Consider the following 24,269-nt stretch of genomic DNA (forward strand, 5'->3'; position numbering starts at 1 on the left):
GACTAAATTTATATAGTAAAAATACTAACATTCGTGATACAAATAAATACAACTAGTTTTTTCATTAAATAATTTTATAGTATATCCGGTATCATAAATATTTGTGATGCTCTATAATTTTGATCAATATAAAATACTTTAACTTAAAAAAAAAAGTTAGATTCAGACATATACATGTATATGGGCTGAAACTATCCGGAAGTTTCGTGGGCCACTAGAGCCTGATTGCGCGCAGCCCACAGCTTCCTGGTTTGGTTCTGACTCCCGAGTCCCGGCGCATCGCCGCCGCCGCCGACCCTCCCCGTCCCCGGCACCTCGGCCCCTCAGTCCACTTCTGTGGCGGATGCGCTGCTCCACCCTACCTTGGTCTAGAGTTCAGCGGAAGGGAGATCTGCTGGCCAACTCTGGTGGGCAGTGGTAGACGGCCGGCGACGAGGTGGGTCCTCCTCCTTGCTCCTGCTCCTCGTTCCTCTCTCGAATTGAGGCATGGTGGTGGCTGGGTTAGGGTTTCGGTTCGGGGTCGTCGGGGTTCGTGGTCGTCGAGTTGAGGCATGGCCGGCGGGCTTAGAGGAGCGTCTGGCGGCGGCAGTAGGCACGGCGGCGGTGGCGGATCGAGGGTGGCGAGGTGAGGCTGCGGGGCGCCGCAGGCAGGGCGGCGGACGACAACCGGCGGGACGGGCCGACGGCAGGGGCGAGCGGGTTTCTCAGTTAGCGAATGGCGGGGTGGAGGGCGGCTTGTGGGTGGCGCGGCCGGCGGCGCCATTGCCGGCGGTGGCAGGGTCAGTCCGGGTTCATGGAACCGGGACTGTGCATGCCGTGGCCCCAAATCTTGCATGTGCAAGCGTCAGTAAAGTCCATTTTGTTTTTGTGAAATAAGGTTTGCTCAAGGAGGGGGGACGCCATGGTTGAAGGGGACGTGCTGCTGGACCTAGACAAGCTCCCCATCAAACGCCTTGAGGCCATCGATGAGGCTGGCAACGAGCACTATCCACCGTAAGCGGTCTGCAAACCCCTCAGCTGTTCTGCTCAAATCCACCCTGGAACTCACTTGCTTCTCCATTGCTCTGTGCTTGTTGGGTTGTCTGCGGCTGCAGGGATACCAGCAACAAGGAGCAGCACCTTGCAGCCATCCGCCGGATTGACTTCTCCTGGGTCATCGAGAAGGATGCTAAGAAGGCCAAGAAAGCAGCTGAGGCCGACACCGCTCAGCAGGCATGGCCGTGGCAGGGCCTTATGGAGAGCCTGCAGCAGGCGCAGCAGGAGCTCTCTGTCGTGATTGACCTCATTGGCACGGTTGATACATGCATATACACATCCAATTTCAGTCTCTGTGAATGCCATGCAGGCAACTGTTTCTGACTATGCTGGAAATTATGCTGCAGGTTGAAGCAAATGATGCAGTGGCAGTCGCCTCGACAACTAAGCCCAAGTCGCAGCCAAACGAAATACTTGTTGACATGGCAGTCTCTGCTGCCACCAAGCTCCAGCGCCTTCGGGTATGCTCTGTGCCATCTCTATCCCATTTAATTAGATAGCATATTTTGACTTTTGCAAATAATAAAACCAGAGTTGAAAGGAACTGTAGTAGAGAATGTTTCTGTATTGATGTTTGAAGCTCTGCTGTTTATTATTGTGCTTACTGGTGCAATCTTCATTTGCGCCTTTTGGGACCTCTCAGCATTTGTCAAGGTACTTCAAACAATCTGCCAAGACGATGGAGCAACAATTTCAAAAGGAGACTAGGTTCTATAATTCGTTAATAAGGTACTCATTTTTGTTGAAACTTTGAATCTAAAAACTCTTCGAAATTGAAGCTTTTGACATAAGTGATTATGCTCCCGCAGATTGCAGCAGAACTGGAAAGTGAAGCGACAACGGGTTGTTGGGAGTGGTCCAGGAAGTGAGGGCTTCATGTTTGATTTAGTTGATAGTTATCAGTTAGACACAACAACGATGCCTCGCGTATCACCATTGTCTTTAGTTCCAATTGATCAAGACTCTTCAGGCACTTTATCTGTTCAAATTCCGCAGAAGTCTTTCCGTTCATTGAGCCTTCAATTTTATGGAGACACTGCCAATAATGCAGAAAGCAGTGCCAGCAAAAAGAAAGAAGACACTTTAAGCAGCAGTTCTTCTGAAACCGATAAGGATGCTTTGGAGAATGATGATGTCAATAAGTCTGTTAAACAAGCCCATTCCATTCTTCGCGACATCCACAAGTCCATATTTGAGGAGCAGGTAGGTTAAATGCCTATGAGTTCTTGAAAATTTCTCTTCTGACTAACTAGAGCAACATTTCTAGATATAATAACGGAAGTCCTTCCTTCGCTCTTTGGCTTATTTTTGTATACCATCACACTTAATTTAGTGCATATCTCGTGTAGGTATTTGATATGGTGATCCGTGACACATTTACCCAATCTCAAGGCATCAATGTTACTGGAATGTGCGAAGATTTTCTCCAATTAGCAATTGGCCAGGAGTGTTCATTGTGTCTTTTGCTTGTGCCCTCTGGACAGAATAGTGACTCAGAAACAGTAGGTCAGGAAGATCATATGGACTCGGAGTATTCTGGAAATCTTGCAGTAGCCACTGTAAATGGGAAGCAGGAATCTTTGAACAAGGATTTGAGAGGATTTCCTAACCCCAAAAGTTTAGAAATTTACCTGTTACATATGTTCCATGAGAAGATTGTTAGAAAAATCAGGGAGAAATCACGTTTTGTTGTTCGCTACCAGAGTCCTGCTCAGATTGCACCTGAAGAATGTGGCCTGCTTGGTCATTTCTGCATGACAGTGGCTCACAGGATATTTTCTAATAAAGTACACTTGGAGCTGGAGAGTGTGGTACAGCTACTTTACTGTTATTAATCAGTAGGGACATAATTGGGGTGTAGACTGGCATTCTAACTCCCTTTCTCTATTGCAGGTTAGTAGGGTTCCTTATCTCCATCTGTGTTCTCTTCCTACATGGCATTCTCGAACATCTTCTTGGTCTCTCTGCTTGAAAGTTCCTCAGCCTATCCTGGCTGCTGATCGAATCACAAAGCCTTCAGATGTTCACGAGCCTAGGTACAAATCCAGGTCGCAGTTTAATACAAAGGTTATCTTGAAAGATGGCCAAATTAGTTTAATGGGTGAAGGCTCACCAAGCATTGCTGGATCATTGACTGGGAAGCCATCTGATGGACGTTTAATAAATAGTTACAATTGTGACTTGGAAGACCTCCCAATGATGCTTCTGCAGCAGGTAAACGTGTGACACCAATCTTTTGAGTCATTCTTTTTTTCTATCTTGTAGATCTGTGTGATGAAATTATCCTGTAAACTACCACTGGAATTAATTGAGGAGATAAAAACAACAGAGTAATTCATTTGCCCATGAGATAGTGCATTTTATCATGCCAGGGTCAAACTCTGCCACATAACTCTGCATGATTAGAATATTGAATCGTGGCACTTCAAATCTTACCTCATGCCCCTCCCGAAAACCGATGTCCATTGTCATTTGGCTGTATCACCAAACTCTGCAATCTATTTCCAGTGCTATAGTGAACCTTATTCTGCAAGAACAGGTTGATAACTTACCTTGTGTCTGCAGGTCGCCAGCCAAGTGATCCACTGGCTTCATGAAGAAGCGATGGTTCTTGGGATGAATGTGACTAGAGATTTCCTGTGCCTTTACTTCGATCTTGACCAAGGCGAAACGCTTGGACTTGTGGCACATGTTGATCCGGATGATGCCTATGGGTGCATCTCGTGGTACCTCACCGTTGATCACCCGACGGAGGAGGGAAAGATGTCAGCTGATAATCTGGAGTTGGAGAAGCGTAGGTTTTTGGGGTATCTTTCTCTGGAAGTGTTGTACTCCACCCTGATGGACCTGATAAAATTGTGCAGCACAGGTGTCCAACACTAAGACTGCTAACAGCTTGGCCCGATCAGATTTGCGCATTGCGCCCCTTGGTCTACTTAAGCTGAAGAACTGATGTGTATTCCTGTTGTATTTGAGAGCATGTAAAGCTTTGGCATTTTGTGCACCTGATGTGCCTTCGTTAAATGATAATGATAATATGCTAGCCTTTTTTTATGCCACGTGGTATCAGTAAACTGGAAAAGGAAGAGGAAAGCAAGGAGGCCTTACGATGTGTTTTTCTTGATGCAATCTTACCAGAAAATATATTTAATATCCTTCAGAAAATGTAGATGATAAAATAAAAGAAATCAAATGTAAATCTGGGGAACTACAATTCTAAGTTATAACAAAATCCTTAAAATGCAAGCTGATCTAAGAGATATAGCTTTCAAGCCAAAATTTAATATTTCACGAAAGACTTTACAGGAAGGTCAAAATTTTATGGATGTCGCGAGAACAATTGAAACGTTTCCCTGGAAATATTTCGAAAAAGCAATCGCAGACGTCCCACCCTCCCGTGTCCTTCGCTTTCCTCCCTTTTCTCGGCAGTTTCCCTTCGCGTCCCCAAAACCCAACCAAAACCCCTCCCTTCTCTCTCTCCGCCATCTCCATCCATCTCTCCGCCGCGCCCGCTTCCCCTATGCCCGCGGCATCCGCCGCGGCCTACCCGACGAAACCCTAGCTCCGATTCCCTCCTTGATGGCGGGCGTGGCGACCGCGCGCGACGTGGAGGAGGTCATCCAGAAGCTTCACTCCGATCGGGCCAGAGTCCGCGATGTGAGTGCCCCTCCCTCTCGCAGAAACAAACAACTGTTCCGGCCTGCTTTCCGGCTGACCGCTTCCGTCGTGTCCCGCAGGAGGGGGTGAAGCTGCTGGGTACATGGCTGCAGGGCGACCGTGCCGCCTCCTTCTGCCGCCTCCTCGGCCGCAACACCGCCAGGGTCAAGCCTGGCCACGGCCACCTCACAGGAGGTCAGCTCGTGCATTTCGCTTCGCTTTTGTGGTATCATTGCCTTATGAGCTCTCGCTTTTGTTTCCGATGATCGCTGATCCTGTTTACTTGCAGCCACCACGTGGCCACTCCTCATCCTGGCGCTCCTCAACTGCGTCAAGGAGGACATCTCGGGTAAGAAGCGCGGGGCCACCAAAAGCACCGCCGCGCGTATGCTCCGCGTCGCCATCCAGTGCGCCGAGGACGTCAAGCTATCAGGTTTGCTCCAATTCGAAGGGCTTCAGACATCTGCAGTGCTGTACAGTGTTTGCTTTGCTGCGGTTAATTGAACTTCACCAACATATGTTTGTAGTTCAGTAGAGATGAGGTGATGGTCTTATTTGTAGTCACTTCTGATTTTTATCTCTCCACTATAGTATAGAGAGTGGTATTCTTGCATGTCAGTTTGTGACTATTGGAATTCTGGCATGTCACTATCAGTCTATCAGTTCAGATCAAAACCATTTCCAGACCATGCTAGAGTGTTGGTTGTTTCCAGATCATGGTATGGATTTACACAACAAAAATCACATATGTTTTTGTTTTGACCAAGCATGAATTGTGTTAGATAATGTATCTCAATTGGCAGGTGACTAAAAAAACATTTCTTGTAATCCTTCAAAAAGGGAATATAATGTCTTTACATATTGAACACGCGTGCCTTTTGCTGTCTATGTCATATACCCAGTGTATCCCGTAACATGACACATCTTATGTTCTTGTTATTATCAAATTTTGCAGTAGGGTGCTACTTCCTCATACATTATGATGTTTATTCTCTCCACATCTGCCTGCTTATATGAAGTTTCAAATAACATGTAACTTAAAAAAATATTTTATCATCTAACACTAGAGATGTCTTTTTGTTATAGCTTTCAGAGCATGTAACGTGTTCAATAGCATTCAATTTCGTATAGTATTGGATGAAGGTGCCTAGGCATATTCAATGTATAATTTTGCTAACCCTGATCGTAGCTTGGTCTTAGAATGATGGTAATTTTCATGTAGTCTTGGCATTTGTTCGGGTTGTGTGTTTCAGCATTCTGGTAAATTCTTGTTCTAGATGTATATCTTCCACTTTCTAGCATCATGTTTCTGATGCCTTATGTGCATGCAATCAATTTTTCAATATCTCTGAAGAAAAATATATCCTGCATTTCATTCAAGAAGAAGCTACCTGTCATTGCAGGGCATTCCTTACTTTTGATCTCAGTTGCTAGGCAACTTTTCAGTCATGTATGGGAGGTCGTAAAAGATGGCCCCAGCTTTCAGTTAGAGTACAACATGATTCTCAGACAACTTTTAGCTGTTAAGGAGTACCGCTATCAGATGAAACCTCGAACATATAGCAGTGAGTTTCCTTATCCAAGGTGCTGTATGCTCATATAATAGCACTCATTTGTTTCTTATATTTCCCACATGCTTGTCAGGTTTTGTAGCGCTCTACATGAAGAAGGTTGCTACAGTTTTCAATGCAAAATTCAGCAACCAGGCGAGCTCCAAGGATGAATCCTTCCGTTGTACATTAACACTTCACGTTCTACTTGAAAACCCACCGGGTGATTACCCTGATATCATGAGGGAGGAGGTTATTAATGGATTTTGTGCAATCTTTTCACATATTAGGCAAGTAGTCTGTGCCCAAGTGCTTTATTATATTTTTAGTTACTGTTGGTATATGCCTAGAAAACTTTATGGTCAAATCTGTGCTTTGGAGACTGTTTGGTCATCCTAAACCACAAATAATCAGACAGGAGTTAATAAATAAATTGATTCTGTGAAATCAGAGAGGAGGAGGGAAAGCTGACCCGCAAACTTATGGAATGCATTAACACCTTTTTACTGAAGGATGGGCCAAACTTGGGATACAAATCTGTGGAGATTCATCATGTAGTTCAAGAGTTTATATTTCATTGTTGGCCGGCAACTCTTGATCAGGCTTTGAAGGTTCTGGTGACCTGACTTGCACTATTGTATACTTTGTTTAGATTATAACCTCGTCACATTTTCTGCCTCATGTATTTGATAGTCATTTCTGGTTCCAGAGTTTGTTCATCACCTATGCAAAAGTTCAGCTGAAGCTTGCTAGGGCTATTCCAGAGATTTTGGAAAAACTTGTTGACATCATCATCAAGGAACTGGACAAAAATGTTAACACCGGACCTGGTTTTCTATGGTAGTGCAACTTCTGTTACTGACAGCACCTTATGATTTTGAGCTCTTCATTGATCAAGTTCAATTAATGCAGGTGTGAGGCACCTCGAGATGAGAAAGCTGGGTCCTTAAGATGCTTCCAAGAGGAATGCATGGATCTGTCTGCTACTGTTTTTTATCTGGTATGAATCTGCCCATCCCACCCTTGCATATGCACACAGACATCCCCACCGCCATGCAAGCACTCACTGCGAATCTTTTACTTAATACAACATGTCATCTTTGCACGGTTACAATCAACATATACAAACATTTAGGCCCACAAATGCACACTGAAGACACAAAATAGGGAGAAAAGGTTGAAGACAGAGCACATTATGAACCTCATCGTTGATGGCCTTTTGAAAGGATCTCTGTTTTGGTAAGTTTATTACTCATCATCTGTAACCCATCAAATGAAAAACATCCTTTATATGGTCATTTATTAAAGCTTAGGTGTGTACCCTTAGTTTTGTTCCTCCCAGGCTTGAACCCACCCTTACTGCTGTAAGTACTTAGATCCAAGAGCCGCTTGTTATAAATGCCACCTTTTCTGCACTTCTCCATGGCTCTAAATTTGGTTCCTTGTTTGTGTGGTGGCTATAGCTTCTTCTGACAAGAACATACGGTTTTCTCACATATATCTGTGTAAACCAAATGAAGTTTTTCCCTTTACGATGCTCATGCAAGCCTTGCTTCCCTGAACAGAAAATCTTCCATCTTGTGTAAAGTCATTCTATTTCAGTGTGTTACCTGAATCCTCCTTACCTAAATCTTGGGCACCATTATGTTCTAATAAATGTTAGAAGTTTGGTACTTTGGGGTACTTTCGTCCATGCACACCCCGGCATGTAATGTGCTGTCTAGTTGGACTGTGTGTCATGCCCCTTACAATTGATAACCTTGCTGCTACAATGATATGTTACAATTGAGAATTTTCCTGGTGCTTAAGTGGTGAGAACAACATTTTATGCTCACTTTGTGCTTTTCTTATGTTGGTCTCCCACAGGAGCGGCTCTGTTTGTTTTCTGATCCACAAGTATGGATATCGAGTGGAAAAATCTTTGCTAATTAGTTGGTTTGAAGCAAGTTGCAAAGCTTTGAGAAGGTAACTTTACTTTCATAGTTTTTTTCCCTTACGTGATAATTTGCCATAGCTAGTAAATTGAACACTAGTGCTTCGGTTCCTTCTTTCTGATGCCTGCTTGCAGTAAATACTTCTGCTGTGATGATCTTGTGGTTTTCAGATGTATAGTGTAGGCATTCCAGATATGTGGCATTCCAAATCACATAGTTGAAATTACTCTTCAATGGTATAGAGAAAAATACACCAACTCATAAATGAGCTTATATAAATTCCAATGCATGCATGGCTTTTCTTCTCTATTAAAGCTGGATGAATGAAATAACTTGCTATTTGCTCAACACAGACAAAGCATGCTAACTGAACATGACCAACATCTTTAAATTTTGAAATTGAATTGAACAATAGACGGTGGATGTCTCTAAAGTTCAATTATTTTCACATGCTTTCAATAATTACTAGGTTCCTAGAAGATGCTCATGTTAACTAGTTTATACTCTGTCACTTTGGTTGTTCTGTAATATATGATTCATTGGCTACTGCTGCTATGTTGTACAGTGTCTTGAGCCATGCAAATGCCATAAAGTTTCAGGACTCAATACTCTGGCTTCTCAGGTTTGTTTTGGTTGTACTGATACCTCCTTTTGTCCTTTTTGTTTTTCTTTTCTTTTTGTGTTTGGGGTTTGGGGGGGGGGGGGATATTCATTTATAGATTTTTGAAATGTAAATGGGGACCAAGTAAAATGATATAGAAATCATCATCCACTGCTTCAATCTTAGCTTTTAGCAGTTTTTAACTTGTCATTGTTCTTAACAGGGCTCTCAAGGAGTTCTCCATGGTGCTCATGTTCAATCCTAGGGAGGAATCACAATTTTGTTTAACAAAAAGCGAGGTTAGATTTTCAAATCCACATTTTCTTTTGCATGTGCTGTTTGAACTTCAGGTTGTTTTTGGTGCTTAGCTTCTTTGCTCGAGTTAACTATTAGTCAACTAGCCTGGGTTCTCCTTATATTACTTACTAATTACTATAAGCATGCCCTAAAAAAGTTTGCCTCATCATCTGCAATCTCGTAATGTCCAAAAAGAGAACATTCACAAAGTTGTAATTGTCTGGGAATATCCATTGAGTGATAGTAAGATTGTACACAACTCTATATAGTCTGGGAATTTTTCTTCCTAGATTTGTTTGGGGGAAACTGCTCCAAAGATCTATTCTCGAAAGGATCAATGATTACATAAGAGGTGCTACTTTTTAAGTTTAAGTGATCTCTGTTGCATTTTGAGTCATATGCAGCTCATTTACACTACAGTCATCTAGATATCCCCTTGCCTTCGATTTTTGATCTAGCTGAAAGAACAACTTTTGTTGCTTGCAACCACACCATCTAACTTGTGGAGATTTTTATAGGAACATATTATTCTCGGCCAGTCAATAGACAACCCTTTAAATTGTATGCATATATCATGAATTGGGACCACCCTTTATTATATGTTAATAGCGTAAATGCTACTGCTTTCCAACTGGTTCATTTTAAAGTTTGGACACCCTCTGTAGCTCTTGTCTAATGCTTCCTCAGAGCAATAACTTATTTTCCTATTGTATTTGATTATAATCTACATTCGTTCTTATTGTTATCAGCTTGCTGAAAAATGCTTCAGTGCTTTTGCCAACCAAGTTTTACCCTTTTTGTAATGCAGTGTGAACTTAATGTTGTGCGATAATTTACTTGTTTATTGCAGATGTCAATTGTTGAAAGTTGCTGGCAAGACATATGGAATTCTCTTATTCATGCACTCCCTGTGTTTAGCAGCACAGCACTAGTTGTGAGCACCCTTAATATCTATATGGCCTTTTTCTTATATGGTTGTATTGCTACTATATATTTTTTAAACAGTACTTAGCCTAACGAAATGGTATCTAACTAGCCATAAGTTGTGTGGTGTTTATTGAACAAACATTATACTCTAGCAAATTAAATTGGCAATCGCTGTGGACTGTTTATTGGATAATGGAGTTACAAACAGCAGGATAGATCGGCTAACTCGCCCTCCGCAGGAGGCTCTGAGATGCTCTCTTGATCTATTTTCTGCTTACCTAACCTAGGACTCACGGCAGCCTTTTATAGACATAAGGCACCTAACAAACCTACTAAGAAATCTTATCCACGAAACTAACTAATCCTATTTGCTAACAAACTTGAACGACTAATCCTATCTGTTGCTGCTGAACTGGTTCTGGCTGGGGCCGGCCCACTTTACCATAACAGCAATTAAATGGAAGAGTAATATGACTCTGTTGACTTCTTTTTTGGTTATTGTATTCTATTTCCATTTCTTTCCTTTTCCACAATTTCCAGGATTCAAAACTCTCAAATGCAATGATGTCTTTGCTAGTCCGCATACTGGATGGACTATTCTATATTAATAGCTTCTGTATACTGATGATGCCTCACTGTTTCTCGCAAAGCAGTGAACTATCACCATAATTGCTTGAATGCAATTAAATTTCTCTGGTACTGCATTTGAGTATGTGGAATTCAGAAACTTTTAAAATTTGGCCACATTGTTATTACTTATAAAACTGCGTTTGAAGTAGTGACCTCTATCTGATTTACCATGGTTCATTACATTTTTTTAAAGACCAATCAGGCTGCAATTGATAGCTTAGCACCACAATCAGTTTATTTTTTATAAGTTTATTTGATGTGACAAGTTGGATGGTTATAAGATTTGACTGTTTTATGATGCTTCCAGAGCATGTTTTGGAGTTGCTGTTTGCCTAATAATTCTAGGTAGAACTCTGTTTCTTTATGTACAATAGCAGTCTTTCGCTGGGAACTGTTTCTGTCCCATCTTACAAACAGTTCTTAATTCATTACAGCATGTGGCACCTATATACTTCTACCCTTTGACTGTGTAAACTGTGTGTACTTTTGTAGGCTGATTCAGCGCTGATTTTGCTTGGTGGAATGATTGTGCGGGTTAGTTTGTCATCCTTAGTTACCAATTTACCGTGCAGCACTTGGTATGAATAAACTTGTAGCTAGCACTTGGTGTTTCTAATATTATGTTCTGTTTCCCTTCTTCCAGGACCAAGTTCATACATCATTTCTATCAGAAGATACATGGAACCTGCAAATATTTAAACAAATGCCATCACCGTATGCCTTCTTGTTTCTTTTTTTTTCTTTTTAATTATTATCAACTGATTTATCCTGCCTCAGTTTCTACAGTGGCATTATTTTAGCTACTACTTTTCTTAGTTGACACTTCCATTTTTTGTTCTTTTCATTGATTTCTTTTGACATATGGACTGCACCTTTCTTTTTTATTATTTTGATAGTAGATGACAGATAGATAGAAAAAGCAGCAGAAGGTTCCATTTCTTGAATAATACCCGTTTGGTTATTGGAACTCTAAACTGACTGCTTTAAGTCACTCTGAGATTATTCAAATGTTACACGGACCAATTCACATTATTTGAACCTAATTAACTGCAGAGTGATGTGAAATTGCTCAACATATATAGATATACTCCCTCTGTTCCAAAAGTAGTGCTCTTTAGCTTTGTCCTAAGTCAAATCATCCTAAGTTTGACCAAGTTTATACAAAAAAATGCCAGTACTTATGATACCAAATAGGTACCATTAGATTTGAAATATATTTTCATATACCTATTTGGTGTCATAAATATTGTTGCGTTTCTTTATAAATTTGGTCAAGCTTAAGATAGTTTGACTTAAGACAGCCCTAAAAGAGCACTCTTCTTGGGCTGGAGTATATTTTATGACGATTAATTTAGAGAAATGGCGGTTACTATTGCTTACATGTTGACTGCAATAGGAGTCAGTTCTTTGAATAAGTGTTATGCTGTTAAGACAGTTATGCAGATTATAAAATTACCATTTACATTTCATAAAGATTGTTTAAAATGGGCTCCAATCGCTACAGATATGTACATGTACATCTACTTGTTAGCAATTTCCTTGCCCCCCTTGGCCGGTACTCTGTTACCTGGCTGGAACGCTACAGGCTGTTGCCATATTGTGCGTGACCTCCCTGGTCTCCCTTCCCTTGATTCTGTTTCCATAAATCAAGGTGGTTAGGATTGCACCAATCGAGATCTATATATTGTAATCCTGTGCTATCAGTTGAATACAATCCGTTTGCATGAATTCATCTGCCATCACTACTGAGTCGAGACTATCGTTGGATTGAAAAAAGAAGTAATTCTTACATTATATATAAGCTATTTAGGCTCCTTAATGCAATGATGGTACATTTTATTTATGGGAACTGGAGAAGAATTTTTTCCTCTCATAAACCTGAAACTGAAAGTAAAATTGCAAACATATTGTGATCAAGTGTTTGCTTGCACCAAGAACATAATGGATTGGCTGCGATTGTGGAGAAAAGTAACTTGTGCACCATTGATTTGATTCCTTGCAATTGTCAGGTGAAGTCATGTTCATGGTGGCATAGTAGTTCTGGCGATTCATTTTTATCATTCTGTTATATGTCCGACATCTTTGCCTAGTCTTTCATTCAACATCCTTTACTTAAGTGGATGTTGTAGCATATAGTCGTTTTCAATATTCTGGCTTATTGCGAGTTAAATTCCTAGGCTGTCATGTTGGTTACTATGGAAGTGATGCTTACAGGCTTTGTTGCTCCTAATTGCTGTTTTAGGTCTGCTTTGTATTTCATTGCTTGTTACTTCTCAAGGATAGGCTTTCAGGTATGTTTGCTATCTTATGCTACTTTTGTTACTGCAACTGTTCTTCTATTTGGAAGTACTGTTCTCCTATATATTTTACTCCTGTAATTAGGTAAAGTCAACAGGACGGGACAGTAGAGAACATTCTGAGATCATTCTTTCAATCCTTTAGTTTAATTTCAAAAATAGTATCAATTGATTTGGTTATGTAGTTGAATCTGCAGTTCCCAAATGGTTGTTTGATTTTTTTTTTGGTATTTTTGTTTTCGTATTGCTCAGTGATCACATGCAACATGTTGCTGGTTATTTTGAGAACTATAATGTGCATAATTGTATTCATAGTTATTAATGGTGCTTATGCTGCAATTGATTATCCTTTGCCCATTTTGCCAACAATTAAACCTGAGTAATGAGTAAAAGATGAGAATTCTAATCTTGAGTTTTGTGTACTCTCCATGCTTGCAAGACTACAATGTAGAAATGATTATTGTAAATCAGTCCATAATAGCTAGCATGATAATGTGTATTGATAAGACCAACTGAAAAAAGTTAATTTCGTTTGTGTTTTAATAATGTGCGTGGCGAGCATGTATACTTGTGAATGTGTTGGGGTGCGTTGGAGTGTGTTTAATGTCTGGTTTGTACTCTTTGGTATACTTTCTTCTTAATGAAATGGCACACAGCTGTCCTACATCGTTTAAGGAAAAAAGGCAACTGCAGTCACTTGTGAATTAGTTGCTATTTATATTCTTTATTTCAAATATGCCAAAAATAATGATTCTTTTCTTTGATAACATGCTACGCAGGGTGACTTATCCAATTCTATCTTTATTCGGAAGAGTCTGCTAAGATCGACTTTGGAGCTAGTTCATTCAAAGGTTATTGCTTTATATCTTCTTAATGCAATAACAAGCAGTTCACTGCGTGTTCGAGGGAAAAAAAACTTTCTTCTGGTTATTGTTGGTTCCACTTTTGTTCTAGTATTCTGCACTCCTTGAGAAATGACTGTATTCTTGTTTTTGCCGAATATATGTCCTAGAGTGTGTGTACATATTGTCTGTTGTGATAGATAAATAAAATTTGTGCCATAGTGACACATTTAGGCAAGGGACATAATATGTATAAGCATCATCAACTTGATTTTTGGACATTTATATACAGAAGTGAATTTTGTGATTCATTGCGATGTAGCTGCTGCATTGAACAAAAACACAGATGGATGATGCCATATGTATACAATGCTGTTATTGCACTTCAGTTTGGGGCTTTTTTGTTTACTATATGCTACCATGATGATTAAATTTGTGCTATTTTTACTATAGGCTTTTAGTCTGGCCGTTTGTACTTGTTTTTGGTGACACGCAGTTCTCCTGCGTTGTTCGAGAAAAAAAAACTTGGTAGGGTAGTGGATTCGTGGTATTACATTTCCACCTACTGAGGTTCAAATCCTGGTGGCGTACCCTTACTCATGCGTTGCATTTTGTGATAAAATACTTGCCCCTGTACGCGAGTTTATTGTGTGATAAGGGCACACCTGGGTTTGTGAGTTTGCTGTGCATGTGTAGTAGTGGGTGTGCATGTGCCTTTTCCTTGTAATTGCCCCACAAAGGTTATAGTGCTATATGGGTTAACATTATGTTGAATAAGAGAGGTAAATGGACTTTAGTTCACTTTTAGAACTCCATAATGTATTTGTGATTATGCTATGCACTACTATATCCATCTATAATTCAGGTGGAATGGACCATCCATTATTTCTTCCTTGGGATATGCAAGCTCAATTACTGGTTCATTTTTATGGCAGGAATTCTCTCTTTTGAATGAGCAAAATGTTGTTCTCATTCCTGAAGCTATTTTCTCACTGTGTGCTGCTTTTTCGTCATTACCAATTAATTCATCAGATACATTACAGCTGTTTGGTGATTGTAAAATTTATTCCAAGGTATGTTATTAGTTAGTGATCACAAGGTTTTACAGATTGCATCGAGTATTTTTAAGCTTATTCATTTGTTGACCTTGTGCCAATTCGGTTGTCATAAAGTCTCTTGAGGACGAGAGCTGGGTTCTCAAAGATGAACTGCTCTACTCAGTGGAAGCTTTATCAGAAATCACTCTGGATAGTTCTGCCAAGGTGCTTTACTCTTAGTCCTTTTTTGTTTCTGAGTTACTCTGCTAGTAGTCCATTTAAACTTCATGAATGGTTGAAACACACTTTGCCTGGTAATGTATTCTTCTATTTCTTCTTCTCTCTTTGATTTGGTTTGAACCTGTGGCTGAAGCTTTTTGGGACAAACAATTTTTTCATATTGTAACTAGAACTCTATTTCCTTCCCCAGTGAAATGATACATAGCACTTCCAGATGTTGATGGAAACCAAAGCATGCTTTGAGCTGCATGGCTTTTTTATACTTTTGCTGTGCACATGTTGGGAGATGGAGGGGTCTTTCTCTATATATGGTACACTTACGGACCACCTCCACAAAAGCTCATCAGACCTGAGACTCAACATGGCACCAATTACACTTTGTGCAATTTAGCATGGAAGCGGTTTAATTGAAAGAGTTCATCTGACTTTGCACTTTTGCAGTGCATATTGGTGCCATTTACTATTAGTTAAGCGTCAGTGTACTGGTGCATTCCATCTATTAGTGCTTGGTATTTTGAATGGTTCAATAAAGTTTAGCAAGGGTTGCAACCATGGTTCTCTGTCTTAGTAAATCATACTTTGGTGGTTGTAGTTCATGAAATGCAATTTCTGTTTTATTGCTTCCATCATAAAGTCACAGAAGATGCTTTATTGGTAAACAGGTTATTTCTGATAAATGCCACCGCGTACACCTTCCTGGGACTATCCAGCAACCAATGCTTCTTGAGCTCATGGACTTCATCAAAGGATTTGTGGCCTCAAATGAGCAGTTTGAGAAATTGGACTTACCTAATCTTGTATTTGTTTGTTCTCTTCTCTGCAATCTGGTTCATCGTGCATTGTTGTCAAGGTATTTTTTTAATTGTCATCTCTTAGCCTGCATTTATGTCTTAGTGTATCATTGGTACAATGCTTACATCTACAAGAAAAATTTGGATCAAATGAGATTGAGTATCATATCTTTATAAGTTAGTTTTGCCTTGAGTTGACAGCAATATAGTTCTTCCTATAATTCATAATTTTGCCGTGTATAGGGAGAAAAGATAACGCCCCATTGGTGGGATCTTGGGTAACCCCATCCTCCCCCATTTTTTTATTCCTTATGCATCTATCCAAAGTCTTGACCCAGCCTTGGTCCAGTCCACGTGGTTCTCAGGCTGGTGAACTGGGTGGTTCAATAGGCCGGTTTCCAGTGGTTCCATGTAAAACTGGCACCAACCAGTTTATTCTGGTTCACATGCATGGGCATTGCACTGGCCGACCCTGGTTTAACTGCCAGCCTGGTCTGGTTTAATGGCTCAAGCTATATCTTGAATATCACGCAACACCAATAATTCTTATAATATTTCTCTATCGTTATGCTTAACATCCTTTTTGTTTCTCTGAGGTTTTTCCAGGGCCATGGGAGATAAATCTTCACTTATGCAAGAAGTATTAAATTATATCACCAATATTCTAAAACATATTGTGTCATTTGTTATGAAGAGGAACAATGAACTTTCTCATGGTCTCACTAACCTAAGTTTACCATTGGATACAACGGGCTCTGCTTTATCCTCATTCAAGAGCTTTCTATCTTCTCCATTATTTAATCTGTCAAGAGTTGATAATAGAGTTAGTTCTGTGGTTATCAAAGGTGTTACTGAATTACTTGATGAACTCTTGGTGGCAATTTCTCAGCTGTTTTCTCAGCTCTCTAGTTTAGTGAACAGTTTTGATGGAGAGAATGCCGGAAAAGTGTTGCCAATATCTTGTGTCAACTCACAGGATCTAAATCCTATTGTTGACTGCAAAAGTAGTGTTGCTGATATGGATCTTGATGTGATGGACTCTGGTGAAGTAGATTCTGTCACAACTAGTGGGAGTGGAAATATGGGTAGCTTCTTACGACCATTGGAGTGGAAGCTAGAACTAGTTAGCATTATTTCAACTTTTTTCTCAGTTTCGTCGCTTCATACATGGGAGATCTTGTACAACTTGGTGGAGAAAGAAAGTGACGTGAAGGTACACATTTATAACACGCCTCTTACGTTCTTTACTGCAATGCTATCCTTGTAACATCTGGTTTCTTTTTGCAGGTTTGTCAGGTCATCTTGCTTAATCTTTGCAGAAACATCTCTGCTTCATCTAAAACTGTATCTTCCATGGTACTGTCTGCCTTATATTTGCAATTATACCAAATTTATACCTGCACTGCTGGCTTATGTGTTTAATTTTAACATGTTGATTTTGCTCATGCAGGTCCACCTTATAAATGATACGAGGGACAGATGCACAAGTTCATTACTTAATTCTACAGGGTGCTTAGCTTATGTACACGCTTTGTTAAGAACATTGGTAGCTCTGCGTAACAGTGGGCAAAATACTGATGGAAAGCAACAAGGATGCAAAGGGATTTTCAGTGAGGTTGGTATTTGACATATGATATAATCTGACCAGCCCTATTGACTTTCCGTGTCACACTTAATTTGTTTGAGTCACATTTTTTTTGTAGCTTTTGTCTTGTAACAGTTTATTTATTGTTGTAGGTATGAATATGAGCTTTGTATGCTGCAACTTTTAATTTTGTATTTGATGGGAATTTTGATTTATTGAACCAAAATCTCAGACTAGATTAGACTTCTAGCAGCCACAATAAACCATGTCATGAAATTGACTTTCATTTCTTTAATCATGAAATACTTTCTAATCAAGTCGAGCAATTATTTAAGGTATAATTTATGCACGTTTTCTTCTGCTGATCTGCTAACTTCAAACTTCTTCAACTTCTTTATAGTTGTTTAAATTTTTACATGATCTATTTCTGTACTACAGCACCATTTCCGAATGTTCTTTTCTGGACCCTGGTTGGATTGATCATTCTAGACCAGCAGTTTCAACTAGTGATGAGCTTATATCTTTTATCCTCCATTGAGTTTTGTGTTAACTGCTAGGTATATTCCTATTATCTGCAGAACGAGGATGTCCTATTAGACTTGGTAAATAAGGCTACAGAGATAAGTTCTGCAGATTGGTTTTCTCGCATCAAGCTCATTGATTGCATCTCATCTTTTATTTGCCTGTTCCCTGATGTTGCCCAGGTGATTTATATATTCTTTGTGTTCTCAGAACTGTCATTTAAAATGACTACTATACTAGTAATTGGTTTCCATTATTATGATTGCAGGATCTGATTGGATGTTTGCTTGACATGCTGCATGATACTGATTATCGTGTCAGGTTGTATTTGGCCAGGGAAATTGTTGTGTTATTCCAAACGTGGGAAGGGCATAATGAATTATTTTATGATGTTCGGTAGGTATTTGACAACTAACATCTTATGGCTTTGTGTCAATTTTCTGAAATGAATTAAATATTTGATATAATTCTTACAGTTCTGGTTCATTATCATTTATCTTAAACATGTATTTTAGATAGTAGCTATTGCTTTTCAGATCATAAACCAGCACCTAAGCCAAAAAAGTTTGCTAATACAGTTAGGAACTTAGGATTGCTGTATGGACCACTAGCAGATGGCTGACTGCTATGCTACATGACTGGAGCTTTGCTATTTTTCCTGATTATATTGCAGCTAATTCTCTACTTCGACGGTAGCATGGTAGGGGAATAACGGTTAATTGGGTAGGGGAATGCATAGGGAGAGGGGTGTCTATTTTTGGTAGTCAGCAATTTTTTTTGTATTTCAGATAGGATTGGCAATCTGTTGGAGCACTCTTATCCCCTAAATTGTAGTTCTTTTGGCATTGGGGACGGGATTAGTAATCTGCTGGAGATATTATCATTACCTGGAATGAACTGGCTAGGAATAGGTGCAACCTTGTATCCAGTGTTTTTCCCATGTTGTTAACATAAGACTTCTGATAGTAGGTTTATCCTACTTCCCTCTGCAAGACTGATTTTCTTGTATTTCCGACTTTCTGTGCCCTGTCACTTAGTTGAACTACTGAAAAGGTGATATGTGTTAATGTAGATAAATCATAGTTGACATCCAGATGTAGCACTATTATAAATGTGAGTATTGACTTACCAATTTTTTCTCAATATCAGCTCAACTATTGGTGCCAAGATGGTGGCTTTCTCAATTAACTCTCCAGTCACAGCTAGAGAAGTCTTAGCTGTTGGTCCACAATCTGTTCTTGTAATTGAAACTGCCCTCATTACACTAGCTCATTTGTCTGTGCACAGTGAGGATGTTGAAGTTGAGGTATATTCTTGTTTTTTCCATCGAACATGCAGGAGAGCTGCGTATCTTTGTATTAAGAGCGAGTGAATAGTCCAATTACAAAAAAAAACATCATCTCACCTTGGGCTAGAGTGAGAGATGATGGTTTTGAGCAGAAAAATAAACCTTGAACATTAACTAAAAGGGTCTGACAATTGTCTTGATTCTTAAGATTGAAGTATTTATTTCCCGCTTTTGATGGTGATATCTTAAGTCTTGTAGAACACGTGTTGTCTCGATTTGCTTACACTTGTGTGGTCTCACAGAGCAACATACGTTGATTAGTTTCGGTTCAATATGTTCATGATGCATATTATATTCTGTATGCAATTCGTATTTTGGTTGTTCAACTGAGCTTTATGTCCTTTGACTTCTCACTCTGCAGTGCGTGTTCATGATTTCTGCTGCTGCTGCTATAGAGCCTTCTCAGCGGTATTTTCACAACCTATAGCTGTATTTATGTTGATGCATGATTTTTTAATGATAACTGGGAACTAATTTGATGCTTCCTTTACTTTTATGCTGTTTCCTTTTCAGAGAATTAGCTTATGCTTTATTTGATTCCATCTCAAAAAGTCTTGGTTATGCTTCACGAAGCAAGGTGACTGGGGATTGACTCTGAAATAATTTGCTTATAATTTATTCTAAAAGAGAATGACTTGCTGGCATTACAGTTCACATATTTTGGTTACCTTTCTGGTATGCAGTATCTAGACCAAGTGATGGGTCCGATTCTTTTTCGATGGGTTGCTTGCGAGATGAGTCTAGTTTCACTTGTTGAGGTAACTTTCTGTTCTAATGCTTCTGAATATGCTTTCAATGTCAGCACTGCTTCTCAATATGATTTTTAGGTCTCTGTAGTGCTATAAATGATTGTGATTGTGAGATTAACCAAACTTTAATCATGTGAACCTTTTGAATGTTTGATCACTTTAATTGGTAGTTATCCATGGACCGATTAGTAAATATATACATGACAGTGTAGATGAAACGAGTAAAAGCCTGTATGCCCCTGTCTATGTACATTTGTGAAGCACATACTTGAACCATCATACCACCCTAGCCTTACACACGGCAAGCTAGATTTTTTTTCAAACACGCACTGCTAGCTAGATTCCTATTTTTTTATTTTCTGTATTGACTGCAGTTTGATGCATCTTGTCGCACTGGGGACTGAATTTTGAAAACCATTATCATTTTTGAATTTTGATAAGGCATAAGTCACATTTTTTATATCCACAAGAACATTAAGCTGCTTTACAAAATATTTCTCCCCTCACATTTCCTGGCTGCACTTTTCCATCACCTCTGTATTGCATGTTTTTTTTGCTTGGTTTAAATTACTAACTTTTATAATTGGGGGGAACAAGTTATTTATGCTTGATGCCATGATGATGTCCATAAGCTATTTTTTTCAGTTGTTACCATATTTAATATACTTAATTTTTTTCAAAGTTGTAATGTCCTATACTGCTGACGCAACTTTTACAGGTGCAAGAAATGTTTGGTTATGGTTCGGCTGAGCCAAAGAACTTTGTTGAACATTGTAGCTTATGGCTTCTGCCTTTCCTTATTCTCAGGGGTGATGCTGCTGACCTGAATTGGATATCGAAGGTGAATGCTTACTGTTATTCTAGAAATACTAGTCAGTACTGAGGTAGCATCATTTTAAAGTTACATAGAACACCACCTTTCCTGTTAAAGCATATTTCAGAGACTAAGTACATCATTTATTCAATCATATTTCTCTAAATAGGTTTCACCACACATTTTACAAATTTTGTGTTTAGGTGCTGTCTCCATGCTTTAATCCCGTTTTTATATATATTTGTGGCTCAGATTTTATCGCAACCTTTGCCCGTCATTATCAAGAGATACTTTGTTCCAATCTTCGGATTGTCCATTGCCGCCAGATGTGGTACAGGGCCAGAGAAGGACTTAGCGGAAACTGCCTTGTGTGAATCACTTTTGCAGCTCGGTGAAATTTCTGAGCTTGAGCGTGACGATCTCATCAAAAAACATATGGTATGCTGCTTGAGTAGAACATCCCTTAATCCAGACACTTTATGATGTTCCCTAGCCATTGTATTTTATCTTGTATTTATTATCATATCTTGTAAGTATTTTAACCGCCCCTAAACAGGGTTATTTGTCGCATCATGTTTCCATGACACTGAAGTAGCATTATTTATGTTCTTTTTTTTTGTGATTATGGTGTTGTACTGTGCCATGGATGTGATACTAATTTATTATTCAAAAGGAGTATGTAGAACAGATTTGTCAGAATTGTTGAGGTCATTTTGGACCTGCGAATCGAGGATGGCCAAATCTTCATAGCTACTAGGATAATATTATCCTGGCAGTTGACATCTGTCGTCTTTGAAAATTACTGACTGAAAGTGCAAAACAGAAGTTTCATGAATGGGATGATCTTTGCATTACCTCAAAGGCACAAATTGTGCTCAATGCCAGCATATTCTCAATTTGTAGTTTCATCCTTAATTATGATATGGTTGGCTTTCATACTGTCAGAACTTTCTGGTGTGTCTATTTTATTATCTACAATTGTGTAAAGCCACTTCAAGCTTTGATTTCTTATGACACTCATTCTTCTATTTTTAGGTTTCAATTGTTGCCCTTTTGCTCTCGGTTTCATCATCTTCTCATGGGTCACAAATCCCATATTTCTCCAAGGAGGTTGTTGCACTTTCGGTGAAAACGGTCGTTGATGGATTTGTGGATACCATGTACAACCTCATTCATTGGCCGAATGCATTTCTAATAGCTACATTTTAATGCAATGAACTATAGTATCATGACTGTTTCACATTTCAGGGACGATGATTTGGCTCACACAGTTGTTATTGATAAAATTAATATCTTCCGTGCTGACAGAGTATTTAAGGTATTCTGTTTTATTTCTTATCTTATTTCTCAATTTGGAATCTCCAAAGGATAATGCATCTGTCCAGCCCCTAGATGCTGCAGTGCCTTTTATTTTAGGTAGTATCAGGTTTCCAAAATCTGGTACCGTACTATTGAGGTACCAATGCTTTTATCGTGTCAAGAAAACGGAAAAATATGAGAAAATAAATAATAGAAAAATGAAATTAAAATTTGCCCTATTAGTTTCCAAAAAAGTGTGGTTAGTAGCCCAATTACTGCATCCACTGGGTAATGGGATTGACCTAAAACTGAAAAGTAGAACCCTACTTACTGGTAGGATGTATGGCGAGATATAGACTTCATAGTTTAGCATCCACTGTTGTTGTTATGCTCGGATACATAGATAACTTCCCATTGAGCAGTTATTTTATGTGTCATCTTAGATATAATTGTTCATATCTCTTAAGTATATGGATGTATGTACATGGTACCAGGTACCTGCGTAGATGATTCTTTTGCAGTATCCTTCCTGTGCTATAAATTATTATTTTTATCTGGTACAAAAAAGGGGATATGGAAGAGTCCTGCTATACATATGACTGGACTGTATGACTAGTTCAAAGCAGGGATTAGATGGAAGTAGCTATATACACACCAGATTGTAAGGCACCAGTGTTTCTGTGTGGGTCTGAATCCTTAATTTGAACCACAGAAGGCACCAGAAGTTCGATCATACAGTCTGTTCGCATGTGTAGCAGGACTCGATTAGATTCACAACAGACCCACATAATAACACTGGTGGTACAACTCTGTCGTGTGTATATTTATTTCTGATATGGAACTCATCATCTAGGATAGGTCATACTTTAATGATAAACTCGAAACAACTCAGATATCAACATTTGGAAGTAAAGAAGATACAACATCAAAAGGAAATTTCTTTGTATAAGATTCAATAGTTATTGCTAGTTGCATATCCATTGTTGTCCAATTTGTTTGTATACTTGTATTTTTGCCGGTTATGTAGATGTATTTTGGTTTGCTTACACTGTGATTAGAATACTATATGTATTTTGTTCCCTCTTAGAAAATGAATCTTTCACATTTTTTCACCATTTATTTGGTATTTGGGTATATGGTGTTTGCCTTACTATCTTATTTATTTATTCTCACAAATAGTGATGCATGTAATATCTGTGGCTCATTCTGTGATTGTGACCAACTTCTATCTGCATTCTTTATTCATGCAGTTCCTACTTGCAATACACCAGCAAGTTGCAGATGCTTGCCATCCCAGGCACATGGGTAACCGGCTTTGTGCAATTGAAGTTTTGATAGATGTACTTGGACACAGAGTGGTTCGTGAGAGCACTTGCTTGTGAGTGTCTTTTTTGAACTGTTTCCTGTTTCAATACTTGTGCTGTGTTTGCAAGATGTCTGCCTGTTTGGCAGTTCGGGTAGTACAACAACTATGCAATTACCTGGCCAAAAAAAAAATAATGTAGCAGCTACCATGGCAAAAGAATCAAGCCCCCTCCAAGAAAGGAAAAGAAAAAAAATAGCCAAAAAAAACCACTTGTTATGTGGTTCCTCTATAATGATGCTCATGTTAACAGCCATTGGAAATACATTGTTCAATGCTTTATGAGGACAAGTAACTTGCCATATAACAGCACTTATATTTTCTAGGTTCTAAATTCCTATCTTAGTTTGACTTTATTTGCTGTGAGTTAATTCCATCCTATGAGCCTTAGTTTAATCACCGGTTGGTGTTATTAATTTTCAGAAAACACCAAGAAGGTAAGACTCATGATTATCATTTTTGGAAGATGAGAAAAAACACTTTCCTCTGTTATCCTAGTGGGTCCTGCTCTTCTGTTTTTCCTTTTCTTTGTTACAAGAAGATTTTATATAAAAATAAGTGCAGTTACCAATTGCTACATATATTGCATGCTGTAACTGATATGGTAGAACTAGGGATAGCACGAAGAACCTATTCGTCACCCTCCCTCGTACTAACAAAGATCAGGCGCCTACTAACAAACCAACTAACAGATTCTATCCAAATAGCTAACCTGCTAACAAACCTAAACAAAACTGAACCTTATCTTGTG

At 39.2% G+C, this 24,269-nt stretch overlaps 2 protein-coding genes across 4 annotated transcripts in view; both read left to right on the forward strand.

Annotated features, from left to right (window-relative positions):
- Nucleotides 1–215: 215 nt before the first annotated feature.
- Nucleotides 216–4,089, forward strand: LOC101778539 (mediator of RNA polymerase II transcription subunit 17). Its single transcript, XM_004967890.3, has 9 exons — nt 216–436; nt 878–993; nt 1,095–1,293; nt 1,383–1,496; nt 1,679–1,764; nt 1,845–2,238; nt 2,385–2,846; nt 2,929–3,249; nt 3,601–4,089. Exons 2-9 carry the CDS (start codon nt 902–904, stop codon nt 3,916–3,918), a joined length of 1,986 nt encoding a protein of 661 aa, XP_004967947.1. The 5' UTR covers nt 216–436; nt 878–901; the 3' UTR covers nt 3,919–4,089.
- A 402-nt stretch (nt 4,090–4,491) lies between these two features.
- Nucleotides 4,492–24,269, forward strand: part of LOC101786621 (serine/threonine-protein kinase ATM) — a 46,398-nt gene continuing 26,620 nt past the window's right edge. For all 3 annotated transcript variants that reach the window (XR_002677785.1, XM_022826866.1, XM_022826867.1), the window contains exons 1-34: nt 4,492–4,692; nt 4,773–4,887; nt 4,982–5,125; nt 6,096–6,257; nt 6,337–6,532; nt 6,694–6,853; nt 6,952–7,082; nt 7,155–7,242; nt 7,378–7,481; nt 8,109–8,207; nt 8,742–8,798; nt 9,001–9,076; nt 9,925–10,008; nt 11,124–11,165; nt 11,275–11,345; nt 12,874–12,922; nt 13,708–13,779; nt 14,706–14,843; nt 14,943–15,032; nt 15,710–15,897; nt 16,445–17,051; nt 17,126–17,194; nt 17,289–17,453; nt 18,002–18,127; nt 18,214–18,341; nt 19,095–19,251; nt 19,655–19,701; nt 19,807–19,870; nt 19,977–20,051; nt 20,761–20,883; nt 21,109–21,294; nt 21,892–22,016; nt 22,105–22,174; nt 23,406–23,533. Coding sequence is in view for 2 of the 3 variants with exons in the window: in XM_022826866.1 (XP_022682601.1) it covers nt 4,615–4,692; nt 4,773–4,887; nt 4,982–5,125; nt 6,096–6,257; nt 6,337–6,532; nt 6,694–6,853; nt 6,952–7,082; nt 7,155–7,242; nt 7,378–7,481; nt 8,109–8,207; nt 8,742–8,798; nt 9,001–9,076; nt 9,925–10,008; nt 11,124–11,165; nt 11,275–11,345; nt 12,874–12,922; nt 13,708–13,779; nt 14,706–14,843; nt 14,943–15,032; nt 15,710–15,897; nt 16,445–17,051; nt 17,126–17,194; nt 17,289–17,453; nt 18,002–18,127; nt 18,214–18,341; nt 19,095–19,251; nt 19,655–19,701; nt 19,807–19,870; nt 19,977–20,051; nt 20,761–20,883; nt 21,109–21,294; nt 21,892–22,016; nt 22,105–22,174; nt 23,406–23,533 (4,214 nt within the window). In the remaining variant the exon portion in view is untranslated. The remainder of the gene's footprint in view (nt 4,693–4,772; nt 4,888–4,981; nt 5,126–6,095; nt 6,258–6,336; nt 6,533–6,693; nt 6,854–6,951; nt 7,083–7,154; nt 7,243–7,377; nt 7,482–8,108; nt 8,208–8,741; nt 8,799–9,000; nt 9,077–9,924; nt 10,009–11,123; nt 11,166–11,274; nt 11,346–12,873; nt 12,923–13,707; nt 13,780–14,705; nt 14,844–14,942; nt 15,033–15,709; nt 15,898–16,444; nt 17,052–17,125; nt 17,195–17,288; nt 17,454–18,001; nt 18,128–18,213; nt 18,342–19,094; nt 19,252–19,654; nt 19,702–19,806; nt 19,871–19,976; nt 20,052–20,760; nt 20,884–21,108; nt 21,295–21,891; nt 22,017–22,104; nt 22,175–23,405; nt 23,534–24,269) is intronic.

This window comes from Setaria italica, chromosome V (assembly GCF_000263155.2).
Source record: "Setaria italica strain Yugu1 chromosome V, Setaria_italica_v2.0, whole genome shotgun sequence".
Lineage (NCBI taxonomy): Eukaryota > Viridiplantae > Streptophyta > Magnoliopsida > Poales > Poaceae > Setaria > Setaria italica.